At 37.6% G+C, this 21,186-nt stretch overlaps 2 protein-coding genes across 2 annotated transcripts; one reads left to right on the top strand and one right to left on the bottom strand.

The window, feature by feature from the left end:
• Positions 1-1,316: 1,316 nt before the first annotated feature.
• Positions 1,317-9,006, bottom strand: LOC113545462 (enoyl-CoA delta isomerase 2). Its single transcript, XM_026944832.3, has 10 exons — positions 8,869-9,006; positions 7,463-7,574; positions 7,260-7,301; positions 5,096-5,260; positions 4,952-5,021; positions 4,776-4,878; positions 3,469-3,589; positions 3,245-3,334; positions 2,452-2,595; positions 1,317-1,825 (listed from the first exon to the last, which is right to left on the bottom strand). The coding sequence occupies exons 1-10, from the start codon at positions 8,901-8,903 to the stop codon at positions 1,661-1,663; spliced, it is 1,047 nt and encodes a 348-aa protein (XP_026800633.3). The 5' UTR covers positions 8,904-9,006; the 3' UTR covers positions 1,317-1,660.
• A 1,471-nt stretch (positions 9,007-10,477) lies between these two features.
• On the top strand, positions 10,478-20,935 carry rmdn1 (regulator of microtubule dynamics 1). Its single transcript, XM_026944823.3, has 10 exons — positions 10,478-10,714; positions 13,999-14,104; positions 14,211-14,298; positions 16,037-16,196; positions 16,307-16,396; positions 17,204-17,259; positions 17,378-17,465; positions 18,410-18,440; positions 18,555-18,688; positions 20,596-20,935. Exons 1-10 carry the CDS (start codon positions 10,622-10,624, stop codon positions 20,638-20,640), a joined length of 891 nt encoding a protein of 296 aa, XP_026800624.2. The 5' UTR covers positions 10,478-10,621; the 3' UTR covers positions 20,641-20,935.
• Positions 20,936-21,186: the final 251 nt, after the last annotated feature.

Below are 21,186 nucleotides of genomic sequence, written 5' to 3'. Positions count from 1 at the left end.
TCTTTCTTTCTTTCTTTCTTGCTGTGTCTGTCTTTCTTTTCTAGTTTCATTTCCATCCCTTTTTCATCCCTTCCTTAATTCCTACCTTACTTTCTTTCTGTTCTTCCTTCATAACTTCCATTTTTTTTCTTTCTTTCTTTCTTTCTTTCTTTCTTTCTTTCTTTCTTTCTTTCTTTCTTTCTGTGTCTGTCTTTCTTTTCTAGTTTCATTTCCATCCCTTTTTCATCCCTTCCTTAATTCCTACCTTACTTTCTTTCTGTTCTTCCTTCATAACTTCCATTTTCTTTCTTTCTTTCTTTCTTTCTTTCTTTCTTTCTTTCTGTGTCTGTCTTTCTTTTCTAGTTTCATTTCCATCCTTTTTTCATCCCTTCCTTAATTTCTACCTTACTTTCTTTCTGTTCTTACTTCATAACTTCCATTGTTTCTTTCTTTCTTTCTTTCTTTCTTTCTTGCTGTGTCTGTCTTTCTTTTCTAGTTTCATTTCCATCCCTTTTTCATCCCTTCCTTAATTCCTACCTTACTTTCTTTCTGTTCTTCCTTCATAACTTCCATTTTTTTTCTTTCTTTCTTTCTTTCTTTCTTTCTTTCTTTCTGTGTCTGTCTTTCTTTTCTAGTTTCATTTCCATCCCTTTTTCATCCCTTCCTTAATTCCTACCTTACTTTCTTTCTGTTCTTCCTTCATAACTTCCATTTTCTTTCTTTCTTTCTTTCTTTCTTTCTTTCTTTCTTTCTTTCTTTCTGTGTCTGTCTTTGTTTTCTAGTTTCATTTCCATCCCTTTTTCATCCCTTCCTTAATTCCTACCTTACTTTCTTTCTGTTCTTCCTTCATAACTTCCATTTTTTCTCTTTCTTTCTTTCTTTCTTTCTTTCTTTCTGTGTCTGTCTTTCTTTTCTAGTTTCTTTTCCATCCTTTTTTCATCCCTTCCTTAATTCCTACCTTACTTTCTTTCTGTTCTTCCTTCATAACTTCCATTTTTTCTTTCTTTCTTTTTCTTTCTTTCTTTCTTTCTTTCTTGCTGTGTCTGTCTTTCTTTTCTAGTTTCATTTCCATCCCTTTTTCATCCCTTCCTTAATTCCTACCTTACTTTCTTTCTGTTCTTCCTTCATAACTTCCATTTTTTCTTTCTTTCTTTCTTTCTTTCTTTCTTTCTTTCTTTCTTTCTTTCTTTCTTTCTGTGTCTGTCTTTCTTTTCTAGTTTCATTTCCATCCCTTTTTCATCCCTTCCTTAATTCCTACCTTACTTTCTTTCTGTTCTTCCTTCATAACTTCCATTTTCTTTCTTTCTTTCTTTCTTTCTTTCTTTCTTTCTGTGTCTGTCTTTGTTTTCTAGTTTCTTTTCCATCCTTTTTTCATCCCTTCCTTTATTCCTACCTTCCTTTCTTTCTGTCCTTCTTTCATAATGTCAATTTTCTTTCTTTCTTTCTTTCTTTCTTTTCTAGTTAAACATTCATCAGCACTATTATACAGTATGTATAATTAATTTTAATTAGCAGTTAGCAAGGTATCGTAATTAATGAAACATTAGCATTCAGTGCTGGTTTTTTGTTAAAGCTGGCTTTTCTGTGGTAAAGCCCAGTCTATGATTTAAAGTAACACAACTGTATTAGCAACTGCTGTAACTGCACGAACAACATTAACAATGTTAAATAAAACTGCTAGCTAGCTAAGCTGTCGTTTGGCTTTTGCCTGGAAGAAGCTCATGATGGCCTGCATGCACTCATCAGAGAGCCAGCGCTCCATCAGCCTCTCCACCTCGGCGTCGTTCACAGCGTGGAGTTTGTCCTTCTCCACCTGACGCATCAGCTGCTTGGACAGAGCCAGAGACTGAGGAGACAGAGGACATGAGAAATAAATAAGCTGTAATGTAGTATTGATAGTATGACGTTTACTAGTATTTTGAAGCATTACTGAGAAGAATATTTGCTGCTCAGTTTTTTTGTTTTTTTATTTTCATCTTTGCTATTTTCATTCTGCTGTACAGATGTTGTCTGTTCCAACACTGAAGCAATAATCAGTAAGTAAATCAGGTTATTTTCTTAACATTTTGTGGTATTTATGCAGGATCAGACCGAAACTGACCACAATGGTTGTGCATAAACTCACTAGAAATGCTTCCCTTTGAAAAATAGACACATCTTGAAAAAGTGAACATATTAAGCTATCATTCATTACTAATGTACAAATACCATTGACTCAAGAATTCATTAAAATGTTCTACAAAAAAAAAAAAAAAAAAAAGACCACATTTGTATAACTGCCCTTAAACGTCTACTATAATTAGTATAATCTAATATATAATCTACTATAATCTCCTATAATCTAATAAATTTTGAGGTAAACTGATTTTCTGGTCTTTTCTCCCAGTTTTCCTGCTGTACAGATGTAGAACATAGATAATTCATAATACATGATATGTGTAACCTACTAGATGTGTATGCGTGAATCCTTACATTTGGAGGCAGTTTGGCGTAGGCCTTTAGCCTGGTCCAGACCTCCGACTGAAAGCTGCTGTCAGGAAAAACTTCAGTCACTAGGCCCAGTTCATACGCCTGTGTAGCCGTCAGCTTCTTATTGAACAAGAGCATCTCACTGGCCTGGACACAAAGAACACAGAATTATACACTACAGCATTTATACACTACAGCACGTCAAAACACCTCCTTGTCCATGACCAATCAATCAAATAACACACTACTGTATTAAAAGAGACAACCTAAAGAATGAGAAATACTCCAGAGTTTAACTTAAAACATACAATAGTCAATTTTCTTATTTATTACTTGTGCAAATGACCTGGAAAGTATGTAGAACATGATACAAAAGTAAAGGTTTAAGCCGTGACCTCAGCACAACTGTAATAAGTCGCTGAGGAAACCCATATGGAAAACTGACTTCCGGACCGGAATGCTTATTTGTGTTTGGATTGGCCTCCTGTCAGTCATTTACTTCATTTATAGTCACTCTACTCTATGGGCCTCTGTAGATCCTTTGGTTGGAGATTCATGATTCAGGGAATGGAGGGGATGGGCTCAAGGAAAAAAAAAATAATTCAAAAGTCGGACCCACCTACTTAACCGCTAATCTTACCTACCGCACCTTTAAACTTTATTCAACACAGTTGAATTACAGATGGCACTACTGTGAGAGAATATTAATTAACACCTTCGGACCAGTCAGAATCAAGAATTCAACAGTGCTGTGGTATAAACAGCATTAACGCAGCATCTCTTACATGTTGTGTACCTTTGTAGGGCCCATAATTCCAGGGAAGGTGTATGAGGAGCAGCATGAAGGGCTCTGTCCTTGCTGAGTGAAGTGGGTTTGGAAAGTAGCCTGGGATTACAGAAATTAACAGTAAAACCACAGCATAGCACTAAAGGTGGAACTTTAGGACTCTCAGGAATGCTAATGTGACTGGTAGATATTTAATAATGCTTTTAACACACAGTGATTAAACGGTAGCTCACGCTTTCAGTGGCGTAGACGATGTCAAAGAGGCCGAGTGCAGTGACAGAAACTCCTAAAGCTGGCCCGTTTACAACAGCAGCCAGAGGCTTCGGGAAGTCAGTGTAGGATTTTACATAATGCCTGTGAATAGGAATGCAGCAAATACTATTAAATAAAAGAAAACATAAAAATGTTTTAAGTCTTCTTGAAAAAATGCATGAGCCCTCGTCTTTGTTTAGAGCAGCAGTTCCCAAATAAGAGAAACTCACAATCTCCTCTTTTGTTTTATTCCTTTCTATTACAAATTAATATAGCAAATATTGCTCTATGAGGATGGTTAGTTCACATGTGCTATTAATATTTCACGTGCTATTATTTTGAAATACTGGGAGTCATATTCAGACAAGTCTCATATAAATAAAGAGCATATGTAATATTTTAATTCAATTCAATTCAGTTTTATTTGTATAGCACTTTTAACAATGGACATTGTCACAATGCAGCCTTACAGAAAAATATAAACTCAGAATATGAATTTTAAATTTATGAATTTATCCCTAATGAGCAAGCCAGAGGTGATGGCGGCAAAGAAAAACTCCCTGAGAAGACATGAGGAAGAAACCTTGAGAGGAACCAGACTCAAAAGGAACCCATCCTCATCTGGGTGACACTGAATAGTGTGATTATAAATGTGATTCTGTAACTGTGTTCTACATGGACAAAAAGTGCAATTGTGTAACCATAAAATTTCATTAGAATTTTCACATGAAGTATATTGTGTAACTAAAACTGTTCATGGGAATTGCAGTCCTAAAGCTATCATAGCAAAACTGTTCATATCAGTCATATGAAGTCCAAAGCCATCTTCATGGTTAACTGTGTGTAACTCTAGGCTGTCTGTGTGTTGCTAGTCCTACACGCTACACTAGCATAGGAGCTGAGTAATAAAAATGGCCAAATCTATACCTCCACTAGTTCCTCAAGTCTGACTCAGTGGAACAGAAAACACAAAAATATCTGAAACATCTACTGAATATGGATTTACTAGCATGACATACTTCTCCTTGTCACTGAGGTGGTACTTCTTATGTACCTTTGACATGAATAGTATCCTTTAAAAATAATATATAAGGTACATAATCAGACTTTAAGGACGTAAGTTTTACTCTAAAAGCTAATTACAGGTACAGCACATTTACCTTCCCAGGTTAAAGATACAAAAGATGTACCCTGATGGTATGCTCTGGCTCCCATGTTCTATTTCCCTTAAAATCAGTATCAAATGCGTGTACACAACACAGATAGCAAATTTAGGAAGTAACCTTACCTGAGTAACTCCTTCAACTCTTCAGCCGTCTTCTCAACACCACACTCTAGAGCTTTACTGAAGTTGTTCAGATCATTGCCGCTGCAGTAGTAATCTCCACTGCCTGTGCGGACATAAAAATAAAAAGTCAAGGACATGATTTTTAGGCCTTGGTAGAAAAATTCTGCTTCCTGTACCTGTCATAACTGTGATGATGGAGTCGTCTTTCCCGGCGAGATCCAGAGCCTCCACTATCTCACGGTACATCTAGAAAAAAGTGCCGTAATTTATTCTCAAAGGTTGTAGAATTACATTAATACTAGCGTCAGATGTTAGTTCACCTCCACAGTGATGGCGTTCTTCTTCTGTGGTCTGTTGAGTCGGATGGTGGTGATGCCGTCATCTGTGGTGACCAGCAGCGTCTGGAAGGCTTTTACACTTCCTGTGGGTGAACCTGCTGCTACTGGAGACGACTTGAGATCCACATACTGCTGCCCTACAGCCTCCTGAGGCAAAAAACGAGAAGATAATATGATTCCTTTACATATTTATGATATCTATCTAAGCTTCAGGTTTTGCTCAACACACAAAAAACATAATTCTGCTAATACTAGAAGCAGCAGTGTTAGATTAGAGCTGGAAGTTCTCCACACAAGCTGAACTGGAAAAGCCCATTTTTGCATTCACTACATTATACACTGCCAGTCAAGTCAAATCAAGTGGGTTTTTAATGTCATTCCTCTGTAGAGCTCACAAAATTACACTGGAACAAAATGTGATTTCTCCAGGACCATGGTGCAACACATAACAGTACTGTAGTACAGTACACAAGACTACATAAAGTCGGAATACACAACTGTGTGAGACGAGTGTGAGACAATAAATACACAGAACAAAATATGCAGAACATTTAATATCCAGTACAATAGATATACAGTGCAGTGACAACAGAACAGTGCTGCGTCGAAAAGCTACTGCAAGACGGGCTGTATCCTGCTGAGTAGTGTAGCAGCAATAAATGTAGTAGCAAAAAAGAGTCTCGTAAATAGAAATTGTCTAATGCAGCTGTGTGTGTGCGTGTGTGTGTGCAGTGGTGTTGAGTCATACTGGGTTAGGACTTTGACTAGCCCAGGTGAGATGTTGAGTAATCTGACTGCCTCAGAGAAGAAACTGTTGCTGAGTCTGGTGGTGGTGGTAGCATGGATGCTCCTGTACCTTCTGCCAGGTGGTCAATGAGAGCGGTGAGAGGGTTATTGTACAAGGTGTTCATGGTGGCTAGAGAGACCCCAATGATCTTTTCAGTTGTTCTCGTAATCTGCGGTAGGGTCTTGTGGGAGGAAACTGTGCAGTTCCCATATCATGTGGTGAGACAGCTGGTCAGGACGCTCTCTATCATCCCTCTGTAGAAAGTGGTGAGGATGGAAAGGGGGAGTTTGGCTGCCTTCAGCCTCCGCAGCAAGTGGAGGAGGAAGTGTTGGGCCTTCTAGGCTAGGCAGGTGGTGTTGAGAGTTCGGGAGATGTCTGCTGTCATGTGCACACCAAGAAACTTGGAGTTTTGACTCTCTCCACAGTTGTTCTGTTGATGTGCATTGGTAAGTGGTCCACTCGAGTTCTCCTGAAGTCAACAATCATCTCTTTGGTCTTATCAACACTGAGAGATAGATTGTTGTCTCTACACCATTCTGCGAGCTGGTTCACCTCCTCCCTGTACACTGACTCATCATTGTTGCTGATGAGGCCCACAACAGTAGTGTCGTCAGCAAACTTGATGATGTGATTTGAACTGTACTTTGCAGCACAGTCATGAGTCGACAGAGTGAACAGCTGCGGACTGAGCACACGGCCCTGGGGAGAGCTGGTGCTCAGTGTGGTGGTTCTTCTAGGACAAGCGTATCCTTGAAGAACCCCTTCAACTACTTATGTGACCTCATTTATGGCATTTGGCAGAAAAATCCAATGGCACCAGAACTAATCAGACAGCAGTGGGGGTGAATACTTATACAATCACAACTCATACTTTTTTCTTTCATTTTGGCTTTTTATACTTTATACTCTCTATATTTGGGGCTATCTTGTGTAGATTCATGATATGTAATCCCAATTAAGTCCATTTTAGATCCAGGTAGTAGCACTACAAAGTTCATGGGGGTGAAAACTTATGCAAGGCACTGTACTTCTTTGCATAATGGCAAATTCTTCTTTAAGAAAAAGTAGCCCACTGTCTAAATGGACAAATTATGCAAATTTAGATATTATTTAGTCCTATAATAATACTGTATATAATAATATCTTTGACTGATTTATGAACTCCTACAAAAATATGTTTTGCCTTCACGTTTATTGAAAGAGTTCAACATCTTCCCTTATCAGTACCGGAGAACATGTCCAAATTCTTGTCTATGGTAATTACACACATGCTACAAATGTAGTGAACAGAAAAATTTGGTTAAAAAACACTGAAGTATTACTTGATAGCAAGTACATTTTATTTTAATAGCAGCTCACCTGTGACAAGGTGTCCTGAGACTTCCAGGCATCCCACTTTGCCTTGTATAGATACACATACACACACACACACACACATGCACAAATGATTCACAGCATAGAAATAAAAAATCAATGCAATCTGTTTATCTTCCAATAATTTACAATTATGTAGTATTTTCCAAAAAAAAATTGCATGATGATCTTGAGCTCTTGGGTTTAACCTCATTGTCAGGTTTCTTCTTTAGTTTCCTGAGTTGAGCCTTGTCCTGGTTAAAGTCCTCCACTGAAGCCCTCATCAATACACCAGTGGTGTGCAGCTGAACACCAGGAATCCTAAAAAAAAGTGTACAGACTGCACAATAAACCATCAAATATATGTCAGATTCTTCATGTGCTGTCACCAGTCATGTGCTGTCACCGGTCAGAGCACACATTCACACACTCACTCACACACTCATTCACACCAAGTGGCAATTAAGAGTCCTGAACTCTTAATTACCATCTGTGTGGAGTTTGACTCGTTCTCATGGTGGGTTTCCTCCAGGTTCTCCAGTTTCCTCCCTCCTCCCAAGAACATACCAGTAGGTGGCTACGCTACGCTAAATCACCACTAGCTGTAAATGTGTGTGAATGTACTGTGTGTGTGCAGGGTACCATGTGACAGACTGCCATCACAAACAGGGTGTATTCCCGACTCACACCCAGCATTCCCGGGATACACTCCGGATTCACCAAGCAACGTGCACAAAGTTTGTAGTTTTCCTGCCTACCTGCCTGCATGCCTATCTATCTATCTATCTATCTATCTAATCAACTCTACAAGTATTGGCACCCTATCTATCTATCTATCTATCTATCTAATCAACTCTACAAGTATTGGCACCCTATCTATCTATCTATCTATCTATCTGTCTACCTATCTATCTATCTAATCAACTCTACAAGTATTGGCACCCTATCTATCTATCTATCTATCTATCTATCTAATCAACTCTACAAGTATTGGCACCCTATCTATCTATCTATCTGTCTACCTATCTATCTATCTAATCAATTCTACAAGTATTGGCACCCTATCTATCTATCTATCTATCTATCTAATCAACTCTACAAGTATTGGCACCCTATCTATCTATCTCTCTTTCTTAAAACTGCACATTACCTTCAGATTTCAAACTGATAACTATTTTAAAATTTCAGACTGGCTTTGTGGTGACTAACTTTACCTATCTAGTTATTACTACATCTACAGTAATAAAGTAAGTACACTGCAGTTACTTCCTGGAGTCTGATAATCATAAATATCTGTAAATATAAGTTATAGGCCAGTGTGTAATGCAGTGGTCTGTTCAACACTACTTCACTACGTATATGTGTAGTCTTTTTTTTTTTTTTTTTTTTTTTTCCTATTTTAACAGTTTGATCTTTGGTCTGGTAATTTGGTAATAATCTCAGATTCATGGTGAGAAACCTAACATGAGGGAAAATATCAGGTACTGACATGTCTCTGAGTAATTACCATTTAAACTAACCTCAAACAGGGGGACCATTTAAAACCATATTGCTATTTTTCAGTTATTTTTACATGTGAAAGTAAATTAAAATCCTCAATTGCATAAGTGTTTACCTGGCAGATTTGCAAAATCTCCACAGAGAGCTCATTTTTTAATCGTGTTTTAGTGTTTTAGAGCTATTAAACAGTTACACAGACTTTATTGCAGCATGCATTAGCAAGCTAGCACGAGTCATCGAGGTAACGTTGATTTAACACATATCTGGCAACCCTTAGTGTGCTCTGTTTTAGCAAAATGCAACAAGTAAGAAACTAAAAGCAACTAACATGTAAATGATATGCACAAACAAAATGATTTAAACCTTCATTTGTGTTTCTTCTTTTTAAAAATAAATTTTATGCACTAAAATATGTTTTGACATATCTGTGGATTTGATTTTATATAATATTATATTGAATGTTTTCATCATCAAACTGAATTCATTTAATTTAATTCATTTATTACAATTAAATAATTAGCAAATTAATATATAAAATAAAATACATTTTCTTGACATCTGCTGTCAAGAAAATTACAAAGTGTTGTTCCTGGAGTAAACACTGGTGTCATGTTAAAAGGACCAAATCAAAGACAATTTAAAGGACAATTGGAAATAAATGAACTATAAGAGTGAATTCAACAACAGTGTAACTCTGAGTAACATTCTGAGGTACACTATACGGCCAAAAGTATGTGGACATTTGGCCGTCACACCTGTATGTGCTTGTTGAACATCCCATTCCAGATGTAGTCCCTCTTTACTGTTATAATAACCTCCACTCTTCTGGGAAGGCTTTCCACTAGATTTTGGAGCGTGGCTGTGGGGATTTGTGATCATTCAGCTATAAGAGCATTAGTGAGATCAGGCACTGATGTTGGTGGGGAGGTCTGGGGTTCAGTCGGTGTTCCAGTTCATCCCAAAGGTGTTCAGTGGGGTTGAGGTCAGGGCTCTGTGCAGGACACTCGAGTTCTTCCACTCCAACCTTAACACACCATGTCTTCATGGAGCTCTCTTTGTGTACAGGGGCATCGTGATGCTGGAACAGGTTTGTGCCTCTTAGTTCCAGTGAAGGGAAATTATAATGCTACAGCATACAAAGACAATCTACACAATTGTGTGCTTCCAACTTTGTGGCACCAGTTTGGGAAAGCACCACATATAGATGTGATGGTCAGGTGTCCACAAACCTTTGGTCATTTAGTGTATATTAGTAGGCATATGGGACATTTCAGCTTTCATACAAACCAACTGGAGTGAAATAAAAGCTGACTGTAGATCAGAAGACACACTCCTCCCATCCAATATCACATATAGTGGCAGCATCTCTCTGACATAGATAGATAGATAGACTGTCTCGCTGGTTGGCTGTCTAGGATATTTACAGGGGGATTTGTGTGTGTGTGTGTGTGTGTGTGTGTGTGTGTGTGTGTGTGTGTGTGTGTGTGTTTTGCGCTGATATTTGGCAACCCTGCTCAGGTTTCCCGTGTTAACACAATAATCTTACATGTCTGAATCTTTTGTTTCTCAGTATTTCGGCATGTCAACACTTAAGTTGTCTCACAGTTAAATTTTAGTTTTATTCAAAAATTAAAAAAAAAAAAATAAAACAAACAAACAAATAAACAAACAAAAACAGCTTGCGTTTATTAGGACTTTTATTTTACGATATGTCTGCTATCACTACCGGAAGTGGACAGAGCAGTGAAGCGGGGAGTGTGTAGGGTTGTGTGCAGCAGTAGGTGAGTGAGTGAGTGTGTGTAGTGAGTGTGTGTGTGTAGTGAGTGTGTGTGTGTAGTGAGTGTGTGTGCAGTGTGCGGGGTGAGGACATGGCCGCTGTGTCTCCGCTGCGGGCTTTAACGCGGGCACTGAGCGGAATAACGCGGCGCCGCTGCAGCGCTTTCCGGAGGAGCTCAGCTTCAGTAAGAGTCTCTCTGTCTCTGTCTCTCTCTCTCTCTCTCTCTCTCACACACACACACACGTCCTGCCGGCTGTGTAGCACTTCATCATTCACTCTAAATCTCCTTATATCTTATTTCATCTTATACTTTCTTTTAGTTTTATTATTCTATTATTCTTTTCACAACCTCGACACCAGTCTGCTTTTATTATTATTATTATTATTATTATTATTATTATTATTATTATTGTTGTTGTTGTTGTTGTTATGAAGGTCACTCAGGAGAACAGAGTAAAGGACTTACATACAACTTATATTTTATTACATCTACTAATATATATCAAATTTATGTCAAATTTATCCTCCTACTCTTATATGGTTTACCATAATAATAATAATAATAATAATAATAATAAAAATAATAATAATCTCAGATCGTTTTGGCTTACATTAAAAAAAAAGAAGAAAGAAAGAAAGAAACATATCCAAATTTTTGCCTAACGTTTATCCTAACATGTCTAAATGTTGTCAAGAAATATAAAACCAGTTATTTTATTTTATTTTATAAATGTTATTAAATTTAAAATTTAATGCATCAACAATTTCAGAAGGAAAAACAAACAAACAATAAATAAATGTTTTTGCACCTTGTCATTTCTTCTTTTTCCTCCTCTTTCTCTTCCTCCTCTGTGTGTGTGTGTGTGTGTGTGTGCATTACTGCATTACTGCATGCTTGATCAGCTGAAGTTTGTGAACATTTATAAATTATGAATTCAAATCACATTTTCGTATGGAAAATAATAATCCAGTTTTCTGCATTAATGTCGAAATGTCTAAAACCAATAGCTGAAATATTTAATCAAATCAAAATCAAATCAGGAGAAGAGCAAGAAATACAGACTTTGCACTTTTGCTACTTTTCTTTTTGCTGTCTTGCTTTTTGTGAACTTTTAGAAATTATCAATTCAGATCATATTTTAGGATCTCGTCATTAAAATTAATCCAGGTTTCTGTATAAAGGCTGTCTAAACCCGATTACTGAAAAATGTAATTCATCAACAATTTCAAGATAAAAAAAAAAAAACAGCTTTGCACCCTGTTCTTTCTTTCTTTTTTTTTTTAAAACTTATTTGCTACCTCGCTTTTTGTTTGTCGGGGTTCAGCATGATTTTTTTTTTAACCCACTGCATTACTCTTCACTTTATCTGCTGAAATTCATTAAAATAATCCAGCTTTCTGTATAAATGTTGTCAGTCTGTCTACAACTGATTACTGAAATATTTATTGCATTAATCCCAGGATAAAAACCAGAAATACACATTTTTATTTTCACCCTGCCATTTCTTCTTTTTCTCTCTTTTTTTAATCTATGCTATCTTGCTTTATGTTTGTTCGGTGTTTAACTTTTTTTTTAACCCTAAATTCAGATAGTTTCAGATTATCACATTACTCCTCACTTCATCTTTGTATATTTTTATATATTATAAATTCACATCATATTTTTTTAGATCAGTTCATTAAACATAATCGAGGTTTCTGCATAAATGTTCAAGACGTCCTAACTGGAACATTTTTAATGAATGAACAAGGGTTTGCTAAACGTGTGTTAAACATTAGGCATTTTAGTATCTGTTCATAAACAGAACCAGTGTTCTGCATAAATGTTATCACAGTGTCTTAAACTGGTTACTGAAACATTAATGCATCACCAATTCCAGGCTAAAAACAACAGATCCCCACTTTACACCCTGCCGTTTCTTCTTTTTCTACTTGTTTTTTTTTTTTTTTTTTGCTGTCTTGCTATTTGTTAGTCAGTGTTTCATTCAGATAGTTTCACATTATTGCATTAGTCCCCACTTTATCTCCTGAGGTTTGTATACTTTTATATATTATGAATTCAGATTTCTGCATAAATGTTGACATGATGTCCCAGCTGGTTACTGAAAAATTTCATCAGCAGTTTCTGGATGCTAACGTGTGTTAAACATTTGGGGGTGAGGTTGCGTGAAAGTTGTGTAAAAGTTGTCAATATGTCTAAAACTAGTTAGTGAAAATTTTAATACATAAACAATTTCTAGATTTAGTTTGTTTAATGTGTGTTAAACATTAGGCATTTTAGTATCCCTTTTTAATCCAACATTAAGCTCAAAATAAACTTTTCCTCCTAAACTTTTCTAATTCATGAGTTCATATTGCATTCTAGGCTCCAATCATGCAGGAAACACAAATTATTACCAACTGTAACTGCAAAAATTGAAGTTAGTAGTAAAACAAGTAGAACTTAATGCCAGCAGCATCGCCGGGTTACTACTTTGTACACAGTCTCCTCCAAAAGTATTGGAAAGGCAAGGCCAATTCTTTTGTTTTTGCTATACACTGAAAAAAATTGGGTAATTTACTGTAAGACTATCTGTTCCAATACTTTTTGCTCACCTAAAAATTGGATGGTCTGCCACCAAAGGTGCCATGTTCTAAGTTGTTTAGCACATCTAGATGTAAATATCAGGAACTGAAAGCTGACATTCTGATCTATCATCTCATATTCATCTTTTGATCTAAAACTCAAATGTATTCAGCATATAGCAAAGACAAAAGAACATCGCCTTGCCGTTCTGATACGTTCAGAGGGAACTGTACCTCAAATACATGTTGGCAAAAATCTAGAAGATGGGCCTTGAGTTCCTGAACATGAGTGTAAGTAACATCTCTATATGACAAACAGGAAAGAAGCTATAGGGGGAAAAAAAAGTATTTCAGACATTTGTCCTTGATGTGACCTTGACCCTTTTTGGATCAATTGTAAAATCTAATCAGTTCATCTGCTGGTTACACTGATAACTCCATATAAATCTTACACTCATTCAACTGCCTGTTCTTGGAATATAGCCATAATGAGAATCTTGGATGGACAAAACAACACAAAAATGATTAATGATTCTCTTTTCTCTGCATTTTTTTTTCCCTCTTTGTGTGTATATATATATATATTAGTCAAATTGTGTTTGATTGTGATTTCTTGATTGCCACATGCACAGGTAATATTAAATATTTTGTATTATTTTTTTTCTTTTTTGCTCTTTCTTTTTTTTATTTTTTCTTTATCAATTTCTTTCTCTCCTTTTTTTCCTCTCCCTCTCTGTGACTTTAGTCCTTATTGTCCTACGAAGAAAGTTGTTGTTGGTGGGTTAAAAAAACACATTACTGAATTAATACCTTTAGGCTAAGAAGAAAGATTTTGGACCCTGTCACCTTTTTCTTTTCTTGCTCTCTGTTTGTTTAACGTGTTGTTGTGTAACCCAACATTAGGCTCGGAATACTGCGATACTCGTCACTTTACCTCCACTATCTTATCTGGGATATGAAACACTCCGGAGAGTGTATTGTGCAACTGCAGTGTTTGCACTTGACAAAGGTACTGCTTTTAAAACAAGACTGTATCCATGTGCAGGATATATCAGGATAAAGGAAATATAGGAATATACCACTGACTCCGGCTTCTCCTGTTTCCTTCTGTTCAGCTGAGGAAGTTATAGAACAAGCCGATTACTTGTACAGCTGTGGAGAAACCGAGAAACTTTACCAGCTCCTGCTGCAGTATAAGGACAGGTAGGCAACACGCTTTCCTCTTATTCTCAGATGGGAATGAATTTCGACTTTGTAGATAAAGTAACAGGCAGTGTGTGATGGCAGAAAGGAAGAGGAGTGTTACTTGTAGGCGATGTCCTTTAGTACCCTCAGAGCTGGCAGCGATGAAAAGCTGCACGAGGGAAAAAAGGGGTCTTTCAGTGCCTCCGGGAACCTACTGGTTACTTACGTAACACGATAGACAGACTACAGATCTGGAATATCTGGAATTACTCATAGGTACTCAGTTCCAGATCTGGGAAAGTTTAAGGATATGGATATTCTGTTGTAAAAGGAAAAAAAAATGCTTGTACATTGTTAACCTTGACCAATTGGGTCCAAAGTGCAAATTAATATCAAAATGTCGCACTCAAAATTGAATAAAATCCAAAAAATAGTCAAGCATTGCAAAAAGATGAATTTATTAAGACAGAGTTAGAAAGAAAAACAAAAATAGTTGGTTTATGGCAGGGGCTCTTTACCCAGGGGTCACAGCATGGGGTCGTGAGAGTGACGCTAAAAACGATGAACAGAATCATTTTTTTTTAATGGGTGTATGCAAGATCCGCCTATGGCACCACCTTCAGGCACCGGGAGATAGGCTAATGTCGACTAAAAGCCAAACATGATCAGCTTTTGTACCACAGTGAAGTTTGAGTTTTATTTATATTTATTGGAGAACATGTGGCAGTGAAAAAGTCTCCACTTTGCATCAATGCAATGAATCAATCAGCTTCTATTCCTGTGCCCTTCTAAACCACGTCTGGAATGTGTCTGGGTGTCTTTGCGGTCCTGGCCATCCCATTAAGTGAGTACACTGTCATGACATACAGAGTTTCTAACCCTAAAAATGGCTCACACTGGAAAAAGGTAAAGAATTGAGGATTTTATCTAATTTTGGTGAACCAACACAGATGCTTAATGAACATCACATTAAACAGTGCAGCCTATAATTTTTATTATAATAATTTTATTATTATAAAAACTCAATGGGTCTGAAAAGGTTTTTTTTAAATTGTTTTTATTAATTTTACAATTTTTTTAACAACAGAAAGAGATGAGTCATGACAAAAACACATTATACACAATACCCAAAGGGAACAAGCATTGGAAAGTGTAAAAGTTAGTGTGAATGTTTTATAAAGGGTCTTGGATTTTTTTTTTTTTTTTTTTTTTTTTTTTACAAGAACCTTGGGGAATTTGCCAATTTTATATTTAAAATGAAAGCTCTTTATCATTATTTGTAAAATGTTCTGACAGAAAGTGAGGGTGTTTTCTGGTTTGTGCTTTGACACAGACCTTTATTACTTGTGTGTGCATCTGTTCGATACCAGAACATTCAATTCAGTGCAGTCTCACTAGGTCTTGTACATACAAACTTTGTCAAATTAGGCAAAGTCGATGCCTCCTTATCTCCATAACCTGCCGTATTTCAACCTAGAAATCACTTGAAACCGACTGTCTTTAAGGATGTATCAAATCTTGAATGTACTCTGAGAAATCGAGGAGAGAGGAATCTTCCTTGGAATCCAGGATAGACAGGATTTACTGTAGATAATTAAGTTGAGGATAATGTTGCCCTTTCATTATGCATTTTCTCTAATTACTGTTCATTTATATGCTGTGGGAAAACCCTTTCAAAACTCCAAACCTTAATATCCTGAAGTATGTGTTTTTGTTTGAGTAACACAGCCTCTTTCTTGCTCCTCTCTGTTGTTAGTGATGATGCAGAGTTCCTGTGGAGATTGGCTCGAGCCTCACGTGACCTCGCTTTGCTGCCCAACATCACTGCTGACCAGAAGAAAAAACTCAGCTATGAGGCATTCGACTACGCCAAAAAAGCACTGGAGAAAAACGAAAACTGCTTTGCTGCACACAAAGTACGTGCGCTTTAGTGTTAGATCAGTTTTTTTTTTCCCTTAGATCAATTAATCTCTTTTAACATGTTAAAAAAACCTTAAAAAAAACACATTTTTTCTTACTTTTCAAGTGGTATGCTGTTTGCTTAAGTGATGTAGGAGACTATGAAGGGGTCAAAGTTAAAATTGGAAATTCCTTCATCATTAAGGAGCATTTGGAGGTAAGTTGATCATGAATTACTGGTGCTGTCTGAAAGGCAAAAACAATCCATGTTTCCTCTTACAAAAACAGTCCTATAAGAACACTTTAAAAATAATAGTATTTTCTCTCACACATTTGCCTAAATATACCCTTAGATTGGATGAAGTAAGCATTACTTCAAGAGCAGTGCACAAAATGTAGAACAAATCTTCAGGAAGTGTCAGTGAAACTGCAATTGAAATCCAACATTTTGGTCATACGCAGCATCTGCATCATCTGCAAGGACATGGTCAGGGATTAATGATGCTTCGGAGCAGTTTTTGTGGCTGGTGGTTTAGGGACTTACAATGAATAGCATCATGAATTCCACCAAGTAGAAGAATATTTTAGCCGAAAACCTGCTCGCCTCTGCCAGGAGGTTACGACTTGTTTGTAGAAAATCTTTCAAAGTGCTAATGTACTTTCAGATGAACACAAAAATGGCTGCGTTTTGCAACCACCATCTCAGTCTCTGGATATGAACCATATTGAAAACCTACGATCTGATTTGAAGCAGGAAGTTCACCTGCACAAACCTAATAATATATAACCCTATAAGACAATACAGGAAGAAGCTGAGTGCTGTTATTTATTTGTTGTGGAAAAAGTAGTATTAAACTAAAACTTTACTATCATGTTTAAATTGACACTTTCAGTGAAACTATCACTTGCGCGGTTTATTTTTATGAAGGGTGCCAATACTTCTGTGGTTGGCTGTATGCAATATTCAAAGCATGCAAAAATTAGATGCATAATATCATCAGGAATGTGTGTGTTATTTCCACAGAGGGCTATTGAGCTAAATCCAAAAGATGCCACTTCTATCCATATCCTGGGTTATTGGTAAGTGCATGGCGACTGCTGGATGAAGAACCCGACTTCAAACCTTTACTCTCATTTGATAGATAGAGTGGAAATGAACATGGCTGCCATCGGGTTGGATTTGTTTTTCCTTCCTCAGGTGTTTTGCCTTTGCTGAATTGCCGTGGTACCAGCGTAAAGTCGCAGCGGTTCTATTTGCATCACCACCAACTGCTACTTATGAAGAGGTAAAATGCTAAGCAGAACTTCTAGACATGTGCACATTTTATCATCATTGCAATATGAAAAAAAAAATCTACCTGTTGTATAAAAAAATAGTTTAGAAAGAACATTCCTGACATTTAAATCTATGCTTTGGGATATATAACCTGGAATTGAAATAGACTTCTCAACCGGATTAAGGTCTGGGCTTTGATTTAACTATGCTAACACATTTAGGTTCTTAGATTTTAAACCACGCCAGTGTAACGTAAGGTCATTGTCCCGTTTGGAAGGTGAACCTCTGTCTCGGTCTCAAGTCTCTTGCAGACTGGAACAAGTGTTGTGCAAGGATTGCCTTGTATTTTGACCAACTTCCCAGTCCCTGCTGATGAAACGCATACCCACAACGTGATACTACCACCACCATGCTTCACAGAGGGGATGGTGTTCTCAGGGTGATGAGTAGTATTGGGTTTCTGCTATCAGTTCCAAGGGTAAAGAGTTCAGTTTTGGTCTCATCATATCTACTGAGTCTCCAACATGTCTTTTGGCAAACTCCAAAGTGGATTTCGTATGGCTCAACACTAACTTGGTGTGGTTTGTGAAGTGTCCAGGCTATTGTTTGTCCTGTGAACAGCTTCTCCCATCTGAGCTGTGGATCTCTCCAGCCCCTTCAGAGTCACCCCTGCTCTCTTGGTTGCTTCTCTGTCTAATTGTGATTTCTAATGGCAACTGATTGGACCACAACTACTTTAGGGGTTTCCCAGCTAAATGGAGTGAATAATTATTACCCCAACTTCAGTGTTATGTTTTTTTTTTGTTGTTTTTTTTTTAATGGAGATTCATGACATCATCCCAATTAAGTCCATTTCAGTTCCAGGTTCTAACACTACAAAACTGGGATTGGGGGGAGGAATACTTATGCAAGCCACTGTACATGCATTCTAAGCATATATTTTGTGATTATTAGGCCTTGGTGTTTTTTCTGAGAGCTGAGGAAGGTACAGTACTGACATCTCAAGGTTTATTAACATTTCTGGACATTGACCCCACAGCAGAATAATGACATTATCTAGCGTTAAAGTGCTTTTTTTTTGCCTTCTCTATGTTTTCAGTGGACCCAAACTTCTATAGCAAGAATCTTTTGATGCTTGGGAAGACATACATGATGCTCAAGGACCAGGAGAAAGCTCTTCTTTGGCTTAAAAAAGCACGAGACTATCCTGCCATTACAGATGAGGACAAACAGGTTAGAACACCCATGAGAGTAAACATGTTTGACATACCACAGTGCTGCTGAATTCTTGAGTCTGACTGGTCAGAAGATATTCATTTTCTATAACAGCAGCTCTGACAGTGGTGCTGACTGTAATTCAGATCGCAGGTTTATATTAACGTGGTCATTCTAATGTTATCGTTTCTATAGTAACAGCTCATTCATAGGGACATGTCTAGTAATCAAATATATGTAATCAATTGATGTGGTGAGGTTTACTATTAGGAGACAGTTATTTAACATTTATGGAAAGAGTCTCTGGTGTCAGTGCGTAGTAAAAGTTTTCCACCACGACAGAGGAGTTTGCACTTTATGGTTTCTTTTTAAGGTGTGTTTACTTACACTGATCAGCCATAACATTAAAACCACCTGCCTAGTATTGTGTAGGTCCCCCTTGTGCCACTGCCAAAACAGCTCTGACCCGTCGAGGCATGGACTAAACAAAACCTTCTGAAGGTGTGCTGTGGTATCTGGCACAAACACATTAGCAGCAGATCCTTTAAGTCCTAGAAGTTGTGAGGTGGGACATCCATGGATCAGACTTGTTTGTCCAGCACATCCCACAGATGCTTGATTGAATTGAGATCTGGAGAATTTAGAGGCCAAGTCAACACCTTTGTCATGTTCCTCAAACTATTCCTGAACAGTTTTTCCAGTGTGGCAGGGAGCATTATCCTGCTGAAAGAGGCTACTGCTATTAGAGAATACCGTTGCCATGAAGGGGTGTACTTGGTCTGCATCAGTGTTTAGGTAGGTGGTACGTGTCAAAGTAACATCCATATGAATGCCAGGACCCAAGGTTTCCCAACAAAAACCAACAGCTCAGAGTATCACACTGCCTCCACCGGCTTGCCTTCTTCTCATAGTGCACCTAGATGCCAGCTCTTCCCCAGGTAAGCAACACACACGCACCCGGCCATTCACATGATGCAAAAGAAAACGTGATTCACCAGACTAGGCCACCTTCTTCCATTGCTCCATGGTCCAGTTCTGATGCTCACATGCCCATTGTAGGTGCTTTTGGCAGCGGACAAGGGTCAGCATGGGCACTCTGACTGGTCTGTGGCTACACAGCCCGATACGCTGCAGGCTGTGATGCACTGTGTGTTCTGACACCTTTCTATCATAGCCCGCATTAACTTTTTCAGCAATTTGTGCTACAGTAGCTCTTCAGTGGGATTGGACTAGACAGGCTAGCCTTTGCTCCCCGCTTGCATCATTGAGCATTGGGCACCTATGACTCTTCCTTGGACCACTCTTGGTAGGTACTAACCACTGCATACCGGGAACACCCCACAAGACCTGCCGTTTAGGAGATGCTCTGACCCAGTCGTCTAGCCATCACAATTTGGCCCTTGTCAAAGTCGCTCAGATCCTTACGCTTGCCCATTTTTCCTGCTTTCAACATGTCAACTTTGAGAGCTGACTGTTCACTTGCTGCCTAATATATCCCACCCCTTAATAGGTGCCACTGTAACGAGATAATGTTATTCACTTCATCTGTCAGTGGTTTTAATGTTATGGCTGATGGGCGTATTAACTGGTAAGGGGGCTACTGTTTATAGCTGCTGTAACATATGGTAAGTGATAACAGGAACTACCTTGTCCCTCTGATATTCCACAACATTAACGGTCACTACAAACAGTTATGATGTGTCATTTGTAAATGAATTAAAAATTGTAATCATTGGCAAATTGCTGTGGTATAAGAGGAATAAAACACTTTAGGATGTGCTGCTAAGGGAAATAATCCACCTCAGGAAGCTTTCTGTTTTGATGATAATTTTCCTACCACAGCATGCCCCTAAATGTTTTATTCCTTACTTTAACACAGTCCCATTGGTGTTTTTTTACCTCTTCTATTCTCAATTTACCAACAGGTTCACAAAGAAGCACTTGATCTGCTCAAGAAGCTAAACGGCTGATGGAAGGATCCATCTGTATCAACAACAAAACTAGTGCCTTGGTTTATTTCAATTCCAATAGCCTTAACAGGGAACAAGTAATATTTTAAATATTGTGGGTTTAAAATGAGTTTTTATTGTAGACATATAGTAATAAAGTATTAATGATCTGAATTACATTGAGTGTAATGTGACCAATCCTATCTGCCTGAACTATTATCCATACCATTTGAAAGTTTAGAAAACAAATTTATTAAGTATGGTTCTCTCTTTTATTCTCTCCACTAGAATAAAAATATTCCCTCTTCTTCCTTTCCATGGGCATAAATGCTTCCATTTTCATCTATTTAAATGAGTCACGTCAAATGACTATGATTAATGTTTAGACAGAATATCGATCTGGGGCCATTGTACTGTATATATACAGTGTAAATGTTTACAGAGTTTATCTATGTCATGCACTACATGGCCAAAGGTTTGCAGACAACTGACTATCACACCCATGGTCTTCCAGAAACTTTTGCACACAGTTGTATAGAACATATTTGTATGCTGTAGCATTACAAT

The sequence above is a fragment of the Pangasianodon hypophthalmus genome, chromosome 1 (genome assembly GCF_027358585.1).
Source record: "Pangasianodon hypophthalmus isolate fPanHyp1 chromosome 1, fPanHyp1.pri, whole genome shotgun sequence".
NCBI classification, from domain to species: Eukaryota; Metazoa; Chordata; class Actinopteri; order Siluriformes; family Pangasiidae; genus Pangasianodon; species Pangasianodon hypophthalmus.
The sequence above is the reverse complement of the archived record's forward strand: the minus strand, read 5'-3'. Positions and strand labels throughout refer to the sequence as shown.

Bases quoted from the DNA above. Each gene is read 5' to 3' on its own strand.
- LOC113545462 (XM_026944832.3), bottom strand. From the start codon at position 8,903: ATGAGCTCTCTGTGGAGATTTTGCAAATCTGCCAG. The intron at 3,335-3,468 runs GTGAGCTACCGT...CTGTAATCCCAG, and splicing joins TCGTCTACGCCACTGAAAGC to GCTACTTTCCAAACCCACTT. The intron at 2,596-3,244 runs GTACACAACATG...CTTTGTGTCCAG, and splicing joins GAATTATGGGCCCTACAAAG to GCCAGTGAGATGCTCTTGTT.
- rmdn1 (XM_026944823.3), top strand. From the start codon at position 10,622: ATGGCCGCTGTGTCTCCGCTGCGGGCTTTAACGCGGGCACTGAGCGGA. The intron at 10,715-13,998 runs GTAAGAGTCTCT...ACCCAACATTAG, and splicing joins TCCGGAGGAGCTCAGCTTCA to GCTCGGAATACTGCGATACT. The intron at 16,397-17,203 runs GTAAGTTGATCA...TTATTTCCACAG, and splicing joins TCATTAAGGAGCATTTGGAG to AGGGCTATTGAGCTAAATCC.